This window comes from Sinohyriopsis cumingii, chromosome 10 (assembly GCF_028554795.1).
Source record: "Sinohyriopsis cumingii isolate HCF-2022 chromosome 10, ASM2855479v2, whole genome shotgun sequence".
Taxonomy (NCBI): Eukaryota; Metazoa; Mollusca; class Bivalvia; order Unionida; family Unionidae; genus Sinohyriopsis; species Sinohyriopsis cumingii.
In genome coordinates, this window is record NC_142970.1 from 13,114,652 (window position 1) to 13,132,189 (window position 17,538).

Genomic DNA, 17,538 nt, shown 5'->3' on the forward strand with positions numbered 1-17,538 from the left:
CGCAACAATGGCGCACATTTAATTTCTTCACTGTTCTCCCATTGGAAAATAACCATGTAAACTTCATCTGTTGATCATTCATTCATCGCATGGAATGTTACAAATCCTTTATTTATCAATTTAACACAGGACCTCTGTACTCAAGGAAGCATAGGACTTGTAGATTAGAGGTTTCTTGCGATAGCTGTTGAGAAAGCGTCATTCTGTCTTTCATCGTGGGATAATTTTCGCTTTGAAAAACTTTAAGATCGCTACGTCTATATCCACAGTCTGTTGAAAATTATGGCACAAAAGGCAGTTGACGGATACAAGTGGCAAGTAAGTGCAGATTAATGGTGCATAAAGTAGTATTACAATTTTGCTGATAATGTTATGTTTACGACCTAAAGGTCATGACCTTTGGGTCCGATCACGTGACATTTTCTAGCCTTTTGGTTGGTGGATTTGGATTGGCTGGAAATTGAGCGCGTAGTTTGTATTTTTGCTGTAGCTGATCATACAAGTTCGCAATAAATCGAACTAGAAACAAAATAGTTTTGTAACAATGGCAAGTGGTCCATTGAAGGTAAGATTAAATAATGTGACACATCTACAACCTGGAAAGGTACACATTGTGTGTCACTGGCATTGTGATCACTAAGTGTACATTTTGTCCAGGATTTAAAATTCAGTATCCCACCAAATCAGGTGTCACATGAACAAGATTTATTAACGTCGGCATGGATTAAAACAATTCAGGACGACTTCTTCGTCGACCTTACATAAAACAAATAACGTATTACAACAGGCATGATTAGCGAGACATCTAAAATATAATACAAAACATGCAACAAATGATTTCAGACAGGAGCAAACGATGAATTTTAAAAATGGTTGAGCAAAAGTGAATTTAGTATCAAGGATAAATTTTGTTAAAAAAATTGTCATAATATAAATTGAAAATGCACGCAGCAGCACCACATCATGCCTTACAAAGAAAAGAGCTAACAGTAGGGCACTTGATTTTTGCATAAGACAAGTTCAGATAAAAGTGCTAACAAACGTTTGCTGCTATCATGGCTGGGAGAGGATGTGTTATGTGCTGATGTTACTTTTACAGTCTTTAACATTCCAGGACCGCCCCTGTGGGTTAGTAGTGAGAGCATCTGCCTCAGATGCATTAGGTCGTGGGTTTGATCCCCAGCCGAGTCATACCAAAGACTTACAAAAATGGTACAAAAAGCACCTAAATGTTTGTTAAAAAGGTTCTCGCAAAATGGTGCTCAATCTCACTTGATTTCTCAGACACTTTAAGTAAGATGCTGACAGGTCAATAATTCCTTTTATCAATAACATCTTGAAAATTGTAATTACTTGATCTTCCTTCAGATGATCAAAAAATATTTGATTGACAGAACTTTTTCAAAATTGAGTCAGAATTTACATACTCATTATTGGAAGACGGCATTGAAAGAAGCATTTTATAAATCATTTACAATGTCAGTCACATGAATAATGTAGTTTTTGACCATATTGGTATTATATGTAATGCAAGCTTGGTATTAAAATTGGTTAAAATTATAAAAATAGTACATTCTTAGTGGGTCGAAAACCAGTTTATTACATGGCCACTTACATAAATGTGATTTTGACCACATTCGCATTTTTCTAGTTGGCGCATACAATTCCTAATTCAGGTGAACTAGGTATGAAATTCTATAGCATTCTCACATCATCCCATTTGTGTGTACTCCCAACAGTTTTAAAAAGAAGGCAACAAGGATGAAAAAAAAAATATACAAAACTTTACCATTTTATTCACTGAATCGTGGTTTCGATCCTAGGCAGAGTCATGCCAATGACTTTAAAAAATGGTACTAACAGCTGCCTCGCTTGACACTCAGCATTAGGAGGTTAGTGTTAGGACTGGTCGTCCTTCTGTCAGGATAATGTGACTGGGTGGGATATCATGCTAGATGTCTGTGACACGATGCCCCAGTGCTAGACATTGCTGTAAACTGCCACACTGCAGACATCATAGCGATATGATGGAAAAATTTTTAAAAGTTCAATTAAAAATCCCAATCACACATATTCACTGAATCAATTTAGAATTTCTAACCTGATTGCATCCATGGGGTCCCAAACTCTGTCAACATATTGGTGATTGCCACATTTGCTTGGGCCAGTCTGTTTTCAAGCAATAGATGTGATGTAGTTCAAAGTCAAATAATTATTCAAATTCTTCCTATTTCTTTGCTCAATTTGTTTTAGGAATATTAAAACCAGTCATTGCAAATTTGGACACAAATGACAGATTTTACTGAAATAACTGATTCTAGCAACCAGAAATGGACAGCGAGCACTCTGTTAGCATATTTACTTTGGGAGCTTCCATTTGCATTGGAATGTCATTAATTTAACAATTTTAGGGACCCCTTGGCAATAATCAGGTTAAAAATTATAAATCAGTGAATGAAATGACTTAACTTTATATTTACATTTTTAATATCATTGATGCTTTTTGTATTTAAAACCATCCGGGTGGTACAAAGGGGAGTGTGTGCTAATACCAATGTAAAGTTTTTAAAAAAGGGCAGATTTCTAACTAATACAGAAAACAAAAAATAGATTCTCTTACATTTTAGAAAATTTTATGATGCAAGTGCAAAAAAGACATTAGATAGTAGCAGTTTTTGTTTCTTGACTACCTGATCAAATTTAAAATACTTTTTTAATGAATGGTAATGAGAAAGCACGTTGAATAATGCATTCACAGTATGTGTTTTCATAACAGGTGGGTTATATGACCAGTCAGTATATAAGGTGCTAAATAATTTGTTGGGCATTGCTGTAAAAGCACCTTAGCTAATCCTCTGTCATTATGTGTAGGCTGTTTAATTTATTATTTTTATGATGAAGTCAGCATACTTGTTCTATTTTCAGACTCTCTTTGACAACATGAATGCCAAGGCTGCAGCTACTGGTGGTGGTGATGTACCAGCAAAACCCACCTCAAAAAACAAGCCTGCCAAAGCTGCACAAAGAGATGATCTAGAAAATATGGATGAATATCACGTCCCTGCAAGTGGTGATGGAGAGAGCAAAGGACAATCAAAACGCCTCTCCATAGAAAGAATTTATCAGAAAAAAACACAGCTGGAACATATCTTGCTTCGACCCGACACTTACATTGGATCCGTAGAAGTGTTAACACAGGTAAACAAACTTGCTGGATTACACACAGATGATTTTCAGCAGATATTAGTAAAACTGAAATGTGCAGAACTTTCTTTTGGCCTGTGATATCAGGAATCTTTTAATGTCTGTCCATTTGGGAAATTGCTTCACAAAATTGTTACATTTGATGTAGATAAATAAATTTTTGCTATATTATTTGAATAGAAGCTTTTTATTTCTGTTCCTAGCTGTCATAGTTTCCATTGACAGTCACATAATTTTTATTTTGAAATAACACAATCAAAAGTTGGTAAATTTATCTTGCTAGAACTTTTCCTCCATTCTATTCATATATGTTTTTACTAGTCCTACATGTAAGACATAGCACCTTTTGATTTTGTTGAGGTGCTATGTCTTACTATCCAAATAACGGCCTTGTATAGTGTGTTCCGATGTAAATGACATCGGAATGAGTAATCAAAGTTTCAGGAACATCTCACACATTTGGCAGCCTATATCAACATTTTTCCACTAATTTATGTGTAATTAATATACTTACTGTGCTGTCTTTATCCTGGTGGAATGAAAATATGACACTAGCAAATTGATGCATTTTCACGTTCCGTTGACATGCATTTGAATTTGTTGCAATGCGACGGTAGTCGAAGTATGCCGAAGTAAGTTCAAGTAGGTGGATGTTTGGAATATGTTTCTTGAATGAAACGAACCGTTGCTTACAGTTCCAATAGGCATAATATATTTGTATTCATTTTGTTAAAAAATAATGTTTCAACTTTATCCAATTTCGGCTTTCATCGCTTTCCAGCAAACTGAAAAGTAGGCCGAAGAAACTTGAAAACGGGTCCATTTCTTTTGTGAGAATTTGAATTTATTAGAGAAAAGGCATCATAATAAGTAAAGTCTGACTAAATCATTATAACTTTACTTTGTAGAAAAGCGTCATTATTTTAGTTGTCAGTTGTGTGAAATGTTCCTGAAAATATTACTTTCGTAACGATGTTAGTCGACATCAAAACACACTACACAGCGCCTTTAGTTAGGCTGTAAGACCCTGACGCCAACAACATAAATATCAGCGTCGGGTCTTACAGGTAGGACTAATGTTTTTACTAGATCTGAACTGCAATTTTATATTTATCTTAGCAGAAGTTGTCTTATTATACGAAAGCTTAGCATTTCTTTTTAAGTCCATTTAATAGCAAGTCAGGGTCCAAGCTATACCCTAATATTTGGACAAAATTACCTGTTCAGCATGAATAGCGTAAAGCTTGCAAAACTACAGAGAATTGGGTTGTTTATCGTATTCATTTCAAATTAACATTTTTGCACATTTTCATGTCAGATTATTAAAATACTGAAATTATATGAAAAGTTTTGTACAGATATTACTTTCATATTCTGCTTAACCATATTTGTTGTATAACAAATGATAGCATCCTCAGAAGTCACTAACATCTTCCACAACAAACGCCATTGCTCCCACCAGTATTTAAAACTGGTGAGAAGACTGGCTTCTGTTGTCGAAGAGTTTTTATAATAAACCCTCAGGGTCCTAACAGAGAACACAAGCGATTTCTATTTAAAACTACAACTTGTTGTTCACGACACATTTTAAGTAATAAACAGATTTACATTCAGTTAAGTTTATCTCACACCATGGACTTTTTTTTTAGCTTTCTTTTGTTTTTCAAATTTTGATACCAAGAACAATGCAAGAACAGTTTTTATTACTGCTTTTATTTAAAAAGGTAACTTTACAACTAAAGAACAAAATTTTATTTTATAACTAATTCTGGTTTATAATATGAATGCATTAATCTGCTATAAAAAGGGACACGTTCAAATTAATTTCAGCACTAATCAGTGATAAAGGTTAAAATATGGAAAATTGAGGCTCGTGGGTATCTGCAGGGTCCATTCTTAGAATCCATAGGTGTGGGGTGGTCCATGCTGCGCAGGATGCACTTACAGAGAGCTCTGTTGTGGTTGGGTTTATGGCTGCTAGTCCATTTTGGTTTACCATAAAATTTATTGATGCCATCATGAAAATTCATAATGAGGTATAGAAGTACATGGTACTGGACAACTGGGTTCTAAATCAGAGTTTATTTGCTTATTTTAAACAAATGCATCAAGAATTTTTTTATGTGTACAAATTTTTTAACATTTTAAATATGATGTTCCAAATTTGTAAACATGTATCTCATGTCATAAGCATCCATGTTTAAAGTTGCCCAATCATATAGTCCATGCAGCAAAATCAGTCCACTACATTACTAAGATCATGGAAAGTTCCAACTGCAAAGAGCTCTGCAAGATTACTAACAAGCTAATGTAAAGGAATAAACACTTCCAACTACCTTCTCTCCAGTCGACCTTCCGGACATGTTTGCAAATTTCTTCCGTGACAAAGTACAAACCATTAAAGATAAGCTTGACACCACAATTTCAATTGACTCGTTGTCACCATACAGTTGGGATACAGAATTTGAGCGGCAACAATTAGCAGCATTTGAACCTGTCTCTATGGATTTTGTACGTTCAATCCTGACGAAGAGTGCACCAAAGTCACGTGAACTTGATCCAATTCCAGCATCACTGCTGCTTGAGTGCTTAGATCCAGTATTGCCTTCACTAACTGAACTGATGTTATTAATACTTCTCTCTCATCCGGAGGATTCCCATCATTTTTCAAAACTGCCATTGTAAAGCCTTTGCTGAAGAAACCAACACTAGACCATAACGATTTAAAGAACTACCACCCAGTTTCTAATCTCTCATTCATATAAAAAATCTTAGGAAAGGTTGTTCTATCCCAGCTTGTATCTCATCTAAATTCAAACAGTCTTTTTAGCAATGTACCATCTGCATATCGCCCTTGCCACAGTACTGAAACTACTCTTCTAAAAGTAGTTAAGGACTTTCTCTCTGCGTTGGATAGCGCAAAGATTACAGTCCTCACCCTCCTTGATTTGTCTGCAGCATTTGACACAATAGACCATGATATATTACTTCACCGTCTCCAGCATGTATTTGGCATTCATGATACAGCCTTACTGTGGTTCAAGTCCTACTTGGTCAACAGGATACAAATTGTATCTGCAAATGGAATACACTCCAGCCCAGTTGATCTATGTTGTGGTGTTCCACAGGGGTCTGTTCTTGAACCTGTTCTCTTCATTCTGTACACTCATTCGCTCTCAAGTGTCATAGATCATCATCCAGTTTGTCACCAGTTATACGCTGATGACACCCAAATATACAAATCTAGCCACCCAATTGAAGCTGATGCTACCATCCAAGGTGTAGAGAGATGCATTTCTGATGTGAAATCATGGATGACATGTAACAATCTGCAGATGAATGATGATAAAACTGAGACCATTCTGATCAAAACACAAAGACTTTCTCATTCAAATCCTTTACCTCAAACAATAAATATCAGAAACACCATTAAATTCACACAATCAGTACAAAACCTAGGTGTTACTCTGGACAGTACTCTCACATTGCACCAACATGTCATGAACATATGCAAGGCTGCATATCTTGAGCTGAGACACATCAGCTCCATTTGCAAATATCTTTCAGTGGATGCTACTAAAACACTTGTGTGTTTATTAGTATCTTCAAGACTGGACTATTGTAACTCAATTCTGTCTGGTTCATCTCAATATCTACTCCAGAAACTTCAAAAAGTTCAAAACACAGCTGCTCGGATCATACTTAGAGTACCACGATCAGAGCACACCTCCCTGCTGCTCTGTACCCTACACTGGCTATCCATTCGATCCAGAATCAAACACAAAATTTGTTCTCTGTGCCAAGTTTCACTGTCAGACTCTAGTCCAACATAGCTATCCGACCTCACCCATGTGTACACACCAGCAAGATACTTACGCTCCTCTTCTGATAATCGTATACTTATTATTTCCACTATGAAAACAATATCATACGGACAGCGTTCTTTTGCATACCAGGGCCCAGCACTGTGGAATGAATTGCCCACTGAACTTAGACACAAAGACACAGTGATCACATTCAAGAGGGCTCTCAAAACTCACTTATTTCGACTGCAAGAACAAACTTAAAAGACTGGATAATATTTTCTACCTTTTATATTCTCAGCATGGTTTTTTAAAATGTTTTTCTAATTTCATGGTGTTTGTTTTTTGCAATCATTTCATTATGTTTTTTATCTTATAGGTGTTGTCTAATGTTGTAAAGCGCTTAGAGCTTCTAAAGATTAGGTGCTATACAAAGTCCTCATTATTATTATTATGGCATTCATAGATGTTAAGCTAGTTTGAAATGATTGTTCTTGATCACTATGTGAACATTCTAAACTCTGATAGAGCAATGAGGTCAAATGCACAATTGCGTAAATAGTCTCAGTCACTGTGCAATTTTACGCATTGAGAAGACCCCATTGTAGAGTTGTCTAAAACACTTACAAATATTGATCACTTCCATCACGCCTGTTTGTTTAGGTTCGAGTCTAAGGCTCGGCTAATGTGGGTATGTGAGAAAGCTTTCCAGTATTTCTCATGGGTTGATGGTTCTTCCTGGTGCTTTCCTCCACCAGTTACACTGGATGCCAAGTATAACCTATCTTGTGCTGATAAATGGATGCATGTTGCATCTGTGTGAGGACAGGATTGTCCATAGAAAATGTTTTAATATTAAATCGCCATAAGGAAGACTGCGAGTCTGACTTTTGTATAGTCATCAGAGCTCACAGAAACGCTTAATTACACGTTTGGACGTAAATTTTTTATGTGGGTTGCAGAGTTCAGCGGCTGATAAACCCTCTGATGTGCATGTTGTCATTATAAGAGTACATCAAAAGAACGTTGTGCAATAGCTGAGTGGCGAGTTTGAAGACTTTGACCGGCTGTTTAGCTGAGAAAATGTGCTGATATTTACAATGATTGATATCAGAGGTAGAAAGGCCCAGAGATGTACATGTGGACATTTATAAGAGTACAACTTTACCTTTCATTATTGTGTTCATTTCGAGGTGTAACTGAACAAGTAGTGCATGTGACCTTGATATTGAGACTTAGACAAAGTACCATTTGCAAATCTGGATAAGTATTTTGCGGTTAAGTGGCAAACAGGAAAGATTGTAATGAGATTGCTTATGTTGCTTGAAGCGTATTATACCTGTAGACCTGCCAACTTTAATGATTTTGCCGTTTAAGTCTTATGAAAATTATGTTTAAACTACAGACATACTGCATAAAAGCAACAACTACGGCTTAGTTTTGGAATAAGACCTTTCCTTGGATAGACAAAACTGACAAAATTCAGTCACACTCAGATGGACAAACAAGAGCTATATGTCAGTGTTATAAAGAATGTGGAAATTAAACTCATTGGCAACCAGCAGTTCTAATCTGCGCAAAGTTCACATCATCTGGGAGGGGGACTGCGACTTTTGCTGGTAGGACTACTATTTGTTTTGAAAGTGGGAGTCCTGGACTCCTAGTTTTAAAATTCTAGCAAGACATCTGGTCCTCATTTCTGTCTTATATAGTTTAGGGCAACATTTCATGGAAAGTTCTGCAAATTATTGACAATGATATAAGAGTGAAACAAATTCCTTGAATCCTTTCCATACATCTTAAGACATTTTCCTAATATTGTTTCGGAAAAAATCTCAAAGAATATTGTACTAACATCATACGGTTAGATCATTTGAAGAATTTATCAGTTTATCAGTTGTTATAGATTTGTAATTTGATTAAATTAACACGTTTCCTTTCACTTACAGCCCATGTGGGTCCTGGATGAAGAAAACAATTGCATGGTGCAACGGGATATCACTTTTGTTCCAGGATTGTACAAAATCTTTGATGAAATTTTAGGTATGCATAAATACATACTTACATACATACGTAAGTTTTCTAGCACTTTTAACTTTAGTCAGAGTTGTCAGAAACATCTCACCATTTGATCCAACAAAGCAAGTGGAATACTTAGAGCATTTTGGCAATGTTCTTCTTTGACTGTGCAAATGGCAACAGTTGGTTGAGGTGTTACAAATGAACCAGCTGAGATAAATGTCTCAGAATTCAATTTCTTCTGATTGAACATTTATTTCAAGATGGGGGTATCCATTTCAAAGAAGGGTTTTGAATATACTTTCATTACAAACAATGATGGCACTGTTGTGGCTGTTTATCTTGGATAATTATATTGTCTGAGTACTGATTTCTTCTTTAGATACATCACTTGGTATTAATAAACTCTGTCAACATCCATTACCACATAAATCCAGCTCTCCCAACATAGAGATGCTGTTAACCACTTCTTTTGGCTTGTTCTTGCAGATAAGGGGCATAAGTAATTGTTTGCTGAGATGCAAGTCAGATGAAGATGATCTCCCTTGTATAGATCAAGTGATACAATATTACTTTACTGTCTAAAGATGCTTCATATAATTTGGGTCCAACTGCAAACTGCATAGACCCCTATCTGCTATAAAAATCGTGTTGGGGAGAAATCCAACATGAATGGTTAACAAAACTCACTTGACAGCACAATTATTGCCCACAACAAAAGGAAAATACCTAAAATTATTCAAAACAAATTGTGATAATTTCTTAACATGATAATGTAGTCATCTTAAAACTGTTAGCATAACATGATTTAATTCCGATTTTAGAATAATATTGATTCTGTCTTACTCAATAAATTATTAACTGTTTTGCAGTTAAAGGAATAATTAATGTCAGTATAATTTTGTGTAATATTTGTTATCCATTGTTCATGTGTTCATGAGTCAATAATAGAAAGCTATAGCCAGTATAAAATGTTTGAGTTTTTTTGTTGTTGTTGAAAGTCTTTATTGCAAAGGCGCCATCAAGTTAAATCCTACGTTGATCCCATGACCAATGTTGATGTATGTCTAACATTTCTTGAGCATCCACCTCTTGGAAACAAAATGGTGTCCATTCAAGACAGTTGTTTGCTATATAAGGGCTACATGACTTGTGAAACCTTTTAGAGCTGGCTGTTTAAGACAGGTGATTGTTGCATAAAGGTGACCTTTATGACATGTGTTTCTTTTGTGCCTGATATAGACAGAGAACATTATTTTTGTGCAGATATTTAACAGTTTATTTCATTGCTTTTTTTCTCTAGTGAATGCTGCTGACAACAAGCAGAGAGATCCGAAGATGAATTGCCTGAAGATTGATATAGACCCGTAAGTCTGGTTGTGAATTTTATTACCTAGATTGCAAATAATTAAAAAAAGGTTATTGTCCAGATTTGCAAGAAATTTTGTCTTTCTGGTAAAGTCTGTCAATCGACCTTCCTGAGGTTAGAATTTGTGTTTAGGTCATTTTCTCAATCACTATTGTTTGAAGGGTCACATGACATGAGGTGTATATACTTAATGAGGATTGCTTTGACATTGATTGACAAAACTCTGTAGTACTGGGTGGCATGGACTCCCAGCTGTACATTGGCCTGTTCAAACAGGGAGTTGGAGCAGGCTGATACAGCCCCCTTAACTCCTGGCCTTAGGTTTTCTGTATTATCAATTTCTTTAACTTTCACCCATGCATGTATGCATGTTACCACCACTCCCAAATTGAACCCATTGATATTCAGCCTCAAATAGTAAATCTTTTGTGACTTTTCAGTTTGAAAAAGTTAGATTTATAGGCATAAAATATAAGGGTAGAAACATATATTAAAATCAGTTTTTGTGTTCATTTCATCAGCCTTAGTTGCTCAAAAATATGTGCTGTGTTGATTTTACTGCTAACCATACAAACGTAGGACATGTATTAAACCTTAAGTCTTTTAAAACCAAAAATGTGTCTCTTAGTAAGTGTCAGGGTTTGTAGCTATAAAGAAATGAATGATTTTCCCAATATTTTGCATGCAAGTGAAGTGAGATGCACTTTTTTGCCTCAGACAATTAGTTACCTACTTCCTGGAACCATTAGCATATTTTTATGTTACCATTTAAAACAGATAATGAAATATGTTTTGTATTTAAATACTATTTAATTTGCAATATCACTTAAGGACACAAGTTGACAAAGATTTGTTTACCATTATAAAATCTTTCCATTTTCCTATCGCTTTGCCCCATGTAGTCAGAGAGAATTAGCTTCACCAGTGTGACCTGCTCGATAAAAATAGAGATTTCACTTACATTAAAGTGTGACCCCTATGGAGATTCACTCGATTCTTTACAAGACTTAAGAGAAAATGCAACTTTCTGTCAATCAGTCTTAAATGTAATGAGCAAAACTGCTTTGATTTGGGATATTTTTCTCCAGATCATCGGCTAATATTGATGCTGGCTGTTAAACCATCTACTTAAAGATTGGAGAATGCAGCAAATTCTGATTACATCAATTCAGTTTAAGGGAAGAATTTGGCAACATTTTATAGGGATATTTGTTTTGTTGTTGTTGAAAGATTGGCTGTTAAAGGCTTTTGTGAGCCTAGCAATTTAGTTTTTGTTGGAAACTTAAAGCATATTGTCATCAGTGTGTTTATCTCTTTGTTGGTCTACATACCAGATTTAGGTTTTTGTTTTATTTTATTTTTTTTTTAAACTTTGTAGCCAGGTTTAAAAAAAAGTATGCTAAACGAAAAAAAGTGTTCCTTGATGAGCCAGGCATTTCTGTAATTATGAGTATCACGTTGCATTGAAACTTCAGTTTCAGAAATGAGACATTAATCTGTCCATAAATCTGCAAAAGTTGTGTTGATAATGTGACAGCAGTGAGTTGCTATTTACTTGTTTTTCATCACAAGTCCCTGTTGACAAAAGCAGTTAGTTGCACGTGATCAAAAAATAGTGCATCATCAATCTCTCAAGATCTGCATAAATCACTTTTCACATGTAAATTTGTTTTGTATTTATCCAGACATGATTTTTCTCTGTTTTAAAGTGGACTCAAATCCGGTTTTTAAAAAATGGTCTGTTCGGTCCCATTTCGCAACGACCACTATAACATATTCGTTCCATATATTGAGAAATTATTGTGACTTAATTATAATGTGAACACTGACATGCACATGAAATAACTTAAGCACCAGTAATATTGGAGAACAAATTCATGTGACAATAAATATTGTGAAATTATCCATGTTAACTTTTTAAAAAAAATGGTTAGTTTGTTAGTTTTTCAAATGATTATTTTGTTATATAGTATTATCATAAGATGCACCAGGAGCAGTTTTTTATGATTGTAAAATGCATTTTTGGCTGGGCCCCAGATAAGGGGTTCTGCCCCTTGAGACCTCATTGGTGGAGGATCCCCAACCCCCTTCAAATTTTCTGCTTTTTTTTGTGGAATATTACAATCATGTCTGATTTTTCAGATATTCAGTTTAATGCTCTGCAGTTTAAATATGAACTTGTTTAAAATATGTCAATCAGTTCTTTGAAAATGCATTTTTATTTCAGTGAAAACAACAAGATCAGAATCTGGAACAATGGCAGAGGCATCCCTGTAGTGGAGCACAAGGAACATAAAATGTTTGTTCCCACCATGATCTTTGGGTATTTATTGACATCAAGTAACTATGACGATACAGAGAAAAAAGTTACAGGTTGGTATATCCGTTTTACCATGATTTTACATACTCAGTGACAAATTTGTTTCACTTTACACATCAGAAATCAGTAGAGCTTGTGTGATGGCCTGTCATCTATCTGTCTGTGAGTGTCACAAGGTTTTTATTACTTCTCTACTGATATGATGAAACTTAATTCATGCACGTTCATTTAAGGTCTTAGTCCACAGGATATAGCAGAGATTCCATCAGGGAATATGAATCACACACAATTTTTAATAATTTGCAGTTCTCTTTAAAAAAAAGTCAGACTGGCCCAGGGCTTGTGAATTAAAACAAATTGCAATTCCCGAGTCCAATTACATGTGCCTAAAGTGCTCAGTTTTTTAAAACTATTTAACAGTGCTTAAAAAATTATTTCTTCTGCACAGCCTTGGAGTGATATGTGACTCCCATAAATTAGTTTAAAGTTCCACATATAAAAATCGTTAACTGGTAGCGCCAGGGAGGACTTTGCACTGCTTGTTGTAATGTGCATTTTGAGGTAAAGACTTTTGACACATCTGGGTACTTGATATAAACGGTTGTTAAACTAAATTCGATTGACACAGTGAGTCCTGGAACAAGTATCAAAGGAAAAGAGTATAGTGGTGATACAGATATATGTAAATAAAATAGATTGTAGTGTAGTAACTTTTGAGAGGTGGACAAGAAATATTCCATATGCAATATTTAGATAAAATGTAATAATCTGCTATGACAGTTGGATAATTTGTTTGATACCTCAGAGGTCTCCCATCCCTCATCTTGATGAGCCAGAGACACCGGTCCAGTTTTCTCTGAATGGTCATGAAAACTAGATGGCCACTACATCAATTGGGCACTGGTTAGTTCAAGAACATAGAGTTGTTGTTTATGTATTTGTATTTTTCACACCCTTGTCATTTCTTTGCATCTAAGAATTGAACACAAGAATAAAGTACTATTGTTGTTTGTTAGGCACAGACATTACCAGGGGGGCAATGATTTATTTTAACCTACTAGCCTATGCCTCACTTAGCGACAATGTGATATTTTTTATTTCATCTCTTAAGTGGTTGAGCCAGTTTTAATCAAACTTGGCAGGCATTTTGGGGGGTACACACTCTGTTGAAATTATGTCTGTCATGGCTCTCACAGCAAATATGGGAAAACTTATTTTCAAAATGGAAAAGATGGCATTGATCAGACTTGGTATGTGTGTGTTTCTTAGGACATGAGTTACCCAAGATGTGTCTGGGGTGACTATCATAACAGTGATCTAACTTCCATAACAGCTGGGTGATAAACCTACAAATGATACTTATCTCTTCTCATTCACATCCTTTACCTCACACAATAAATATCAGCAACACAATCAGTACGAAACCTATGTGTTACTCTGGACAGTACTCTCACATTGCACCAACATGTCATGAACATATGCAAGGCTGCATATCTTGAGCTGAGACGCATCAGCTCAATTCGCAAATATCTTTCAGTTGATGCCACTAAAACACTTGTATGATCATACGTACTTTCAAGACGACTATTGTAACTCTGTTCTGTCTGGTTCATCTCAATATCTACTCCAGAAACTTCAAAAAGTTAAAAACACAGCTGCTCGGATCAGAGCACACCTCCCCACTGCTCTGTATCCTACACTGGCTATCCATTCAATCCAGAATCAAAAACAAAATTGTGTTCTCTGTGCTATGTTTCACTGTTGGACTCTAGTCCAATGTACCTATCTGACCTCACCCATGTGTACACACCAGCAAGATACTTATGCTCCTCTTCTGACAGTCATATACTCATTATTCCCACTATGAAAACAAAGTCATAGGGACAGCGTTCTTTTGCATACCAGGGCCCAGCAACGTGGAGTGAATTGCTCACTGAACTTAGACACAAAGACAGTGATCCCATTCAAGAGTGCTCTCAAAACTCACTCATTTTGACTGCAAGAACAAACTTAAAGACCTAATAATGTTTCCTACCTTAAATATTCTCCGCATGTTTTTTATATTTTCTGATTTCATGGTGTTTGTTTTTGTAATCATTTCATTATGTTTTTTTATCTTATAGGTGTTGTCTAATGTTGTAAAGCACTTAGAGCTTCTAAAGATTAAGCGCTATACAAAGTCCTCATCATTATTATTATTATTATTATTATCTCCTATTAGGTGTGGCTATCTGAGGCATATTAAACCCAGTTGGGTCTCTTGTTTTGTCATGTTCGTGGGGGTGGGTGGGTATAATGCACAATGGATCTATGTGGTCTGCAGATGTAAAATGAAATTGGTAATTGCATGACAACAGCTATGGATAAAACTTTAAGTATGGTGTTGAGCATGATAACAAACTTAGCTCATTGCAAAACCTAAATGTGATTGACTAACCTGTCCTTTGATAAGTCTGATTTCTCTGTGTCTTTTCGTAATTTCCAATGAATTGAATCTTGTGTCTGGTTCCAGGTGGAAGGAATGGATATGGTGCCAAGTTGTGCAATATCTTCAGCAAAAAATTTGTTGTAGAGACCTCTTTCTCAGAATACAAGAAAGCTTTCAAGCAGGTATGGTTATCAGAATGAAAAAAAGCCTTTATGCAGGCATGTTGTAAGTAAATATGTATTCAAATAAAATTTGCTGGAAAAGCCAAGAAAATATATCTCGAACTGAAGTTCCACTGCAGTTTCGTATTTTGCACACGGTTGAATTTCCAAACAAAAGGTGATTTCTAATATTTGATTTAGCTATGTATATTTTTCACATAACATTCAGTACAAGTGAAGATCCATTTAGTCTTATTTCCTAGGCGTTTAGTTTTTCATTTAAGAATATAGAAGGAAAATGGAGTGATAAAAAAAAGCTTTTATATTAAAATTGAATAATTACTTGTAGCATCTGTGGCTAATTGTCGTTGTTTTGGCAACCACTAAGCTGAATACTGATGCACAGAAAAATAAAAGATTTATCTTGTACGCATAGTATATTTTAATATCACCAAAAAATTTCAATCTGACAAATTCAAATTAAAATGAAACCTGTCTGTAGGAGACATGTACAGAACATGATCTGACCATAAAGTTCTTTTATCGACATGACAAGTTTCTGATTCAAAGTACCCCTCAAGAAAGACCACACCTCTATTTTGACCAGTGGCCAACATATTACTGCACACATGTAAAATTTACCCCTTACAAACAGCCACATTGTGTTCTTAATATGTGTACAGAACCAATATTTATTTTCGGTTAGGAAGGTAATCTGATTATTTTTCCTGATGTCACGTTTTCATTACTGGAAGAAGTGTTGGCTGAAATACTTGTACCACTACGGTTACTATTATATCACTAATGCTGACATTTACATGAAATGGAGTCAGCAATGTTTTGACAGCTTTGGGCTTCATACAAGCATTATTTTTTTTTTTTTACTGATGATTACGCAAGACATAATTGTCAAGATCACAACCTGGTCAGCACAGGCTAAATATAGATTCTGTAGATTAGCACACAGAATTAACTTTTAACATAACAGAGTTCCACAGACTGAAAAATCTTGTGATAGTACATGTATTCTTTTGTAAACAAGGCATTTCGTTCACTCTTTAAAAGTTTAATCTGCATAATTAAAGTGCAGTACTGTACAATTAGTAACATAGGAATAAATTGTTAAAAAATTTTAACATTTAACATGTCATTGCGTAAATGAAGAACTAATAATTTAGAAGAAAAAGTTATTTGATTTGATGGCAATGGGGGGAGAGTTCACTTGCCAAAAATTTTTATGTTGGGAAGACTCTGATAAACAAGATTATAACAGATAAGGGGAATATTCTGTAGCTGTGTGAAAATGGAATAAAAACAAAGCTAATTATTTTATACCATGATTAAAATAACAGTTTTGAATGGTTTAGTTATGTGCATGCCAACAATACTCCACTCACATTTCACACCCAAGAATAAGAATTATTAATTTATAATTTATGTTACCTAGAAATAACTGTTTTCAAGACAAGAACATTTTAATAATTAACTCTACTCTTGAAATGAAGATATTAGCTGCTTTAAGTTATATGTAGCTTTCTTACTATATACACATCTCACAAATAAAGTCCCCCTCTGGAAAGGCCATCCGTCTAATACGGCCACCTTCCCTGTGCAGAAGGGGTGGCCATAAAATCAGGGGGCCACTCATATATATATATATATATATATATATATATATATATATATATATATATATATATATATATATATATATATATATAAAAAATCAGATATAAATTCTCCTTATTTAGACATGGGTGGACAACATGGGTAAAACCAAGGAGCCAACTATCACAGAAGCCAAAGATGAAGATTTCACATGTGTTACTTTCCACCCTGACCTAGAGAAATTCAAAATGGAGAAACTAGACAAAGACATTGTAGACTTGTTTGTCAGGAGGGCATATGATATTGCTGCGTCAACGAAGGGAGTGAAAGTTATCCTGAATGGAAAAAGAATACCTGTAAGTTACCATTTTAATAGCCTGATGTTTTTATATCCCTGCTGTACTGTGGAGTGTCCGTGTTATGATATTGTCGGTCCATCTGTAACCAATTTGGTTTATGCACAGTAACTTCAGTTAACTGCCATCTGCAGTTGTAAACATTGTTGAAAGCTTGAACTTATGTTAAGGAGGAACATTGTTGATGTGGGCTCAAAGTTCAAGGTTCCTTAGACTGAAAGTAAAAAGAATGGTTTTTGCACAGTAATTTGAGTTCTTCGCCTTGCGCAG

At 35.2% G+C, this 17,538-nt stretch overlaps 1 protein-coding gene across 3 annotated transcripts in view; it reads left to right on the forward strand.

The window, feature by feature from the left end:
- Positions 1–10: 10 nt before the first annotated feature.
- Positions 11–17,538, forward strand: part of LOC149789618 (DNA topoisomerase 2-alpha-like) — a 78,363-nt gene continuing 60,835 nt past the window's right edge. Inside the window, exons 1-7 of one of the 3 annotated variants that reach the window (XM_089971643.1) lie at positions 11–318; positions 2,926–3,198; positions 8,957–9,050; positions 10,330–10,393; positions 12,623–12,768; positions 15,228–15,325; positions 17,056–17,268. In XM_089971643.1, the coding sequence (XP_089827769.1) occupies positions 283–318; positions 2,926–3,198; positions 8,957–9,050; positions 10,330–10,393; positions 12,623–12,768; positions 15,228–15,325; positions 17,056–17,268 (924 nt within the window). In that variant the 5' untranslated portion in view covers positions 11–282. Of the gene's footprint in view, positions 319–448; positions 566–2,925; positions 3,199–8,956; positions 9,051–10,329; positions 10,394–12,622; positions 12,769–15,227; positions 15,326–17,055; positions 17,269–17,538 lie in introns of those variants that run through there. The other 2 variants (XM_089971645.1, XM_089971644.1) reach the window with 2 other exon arrangements.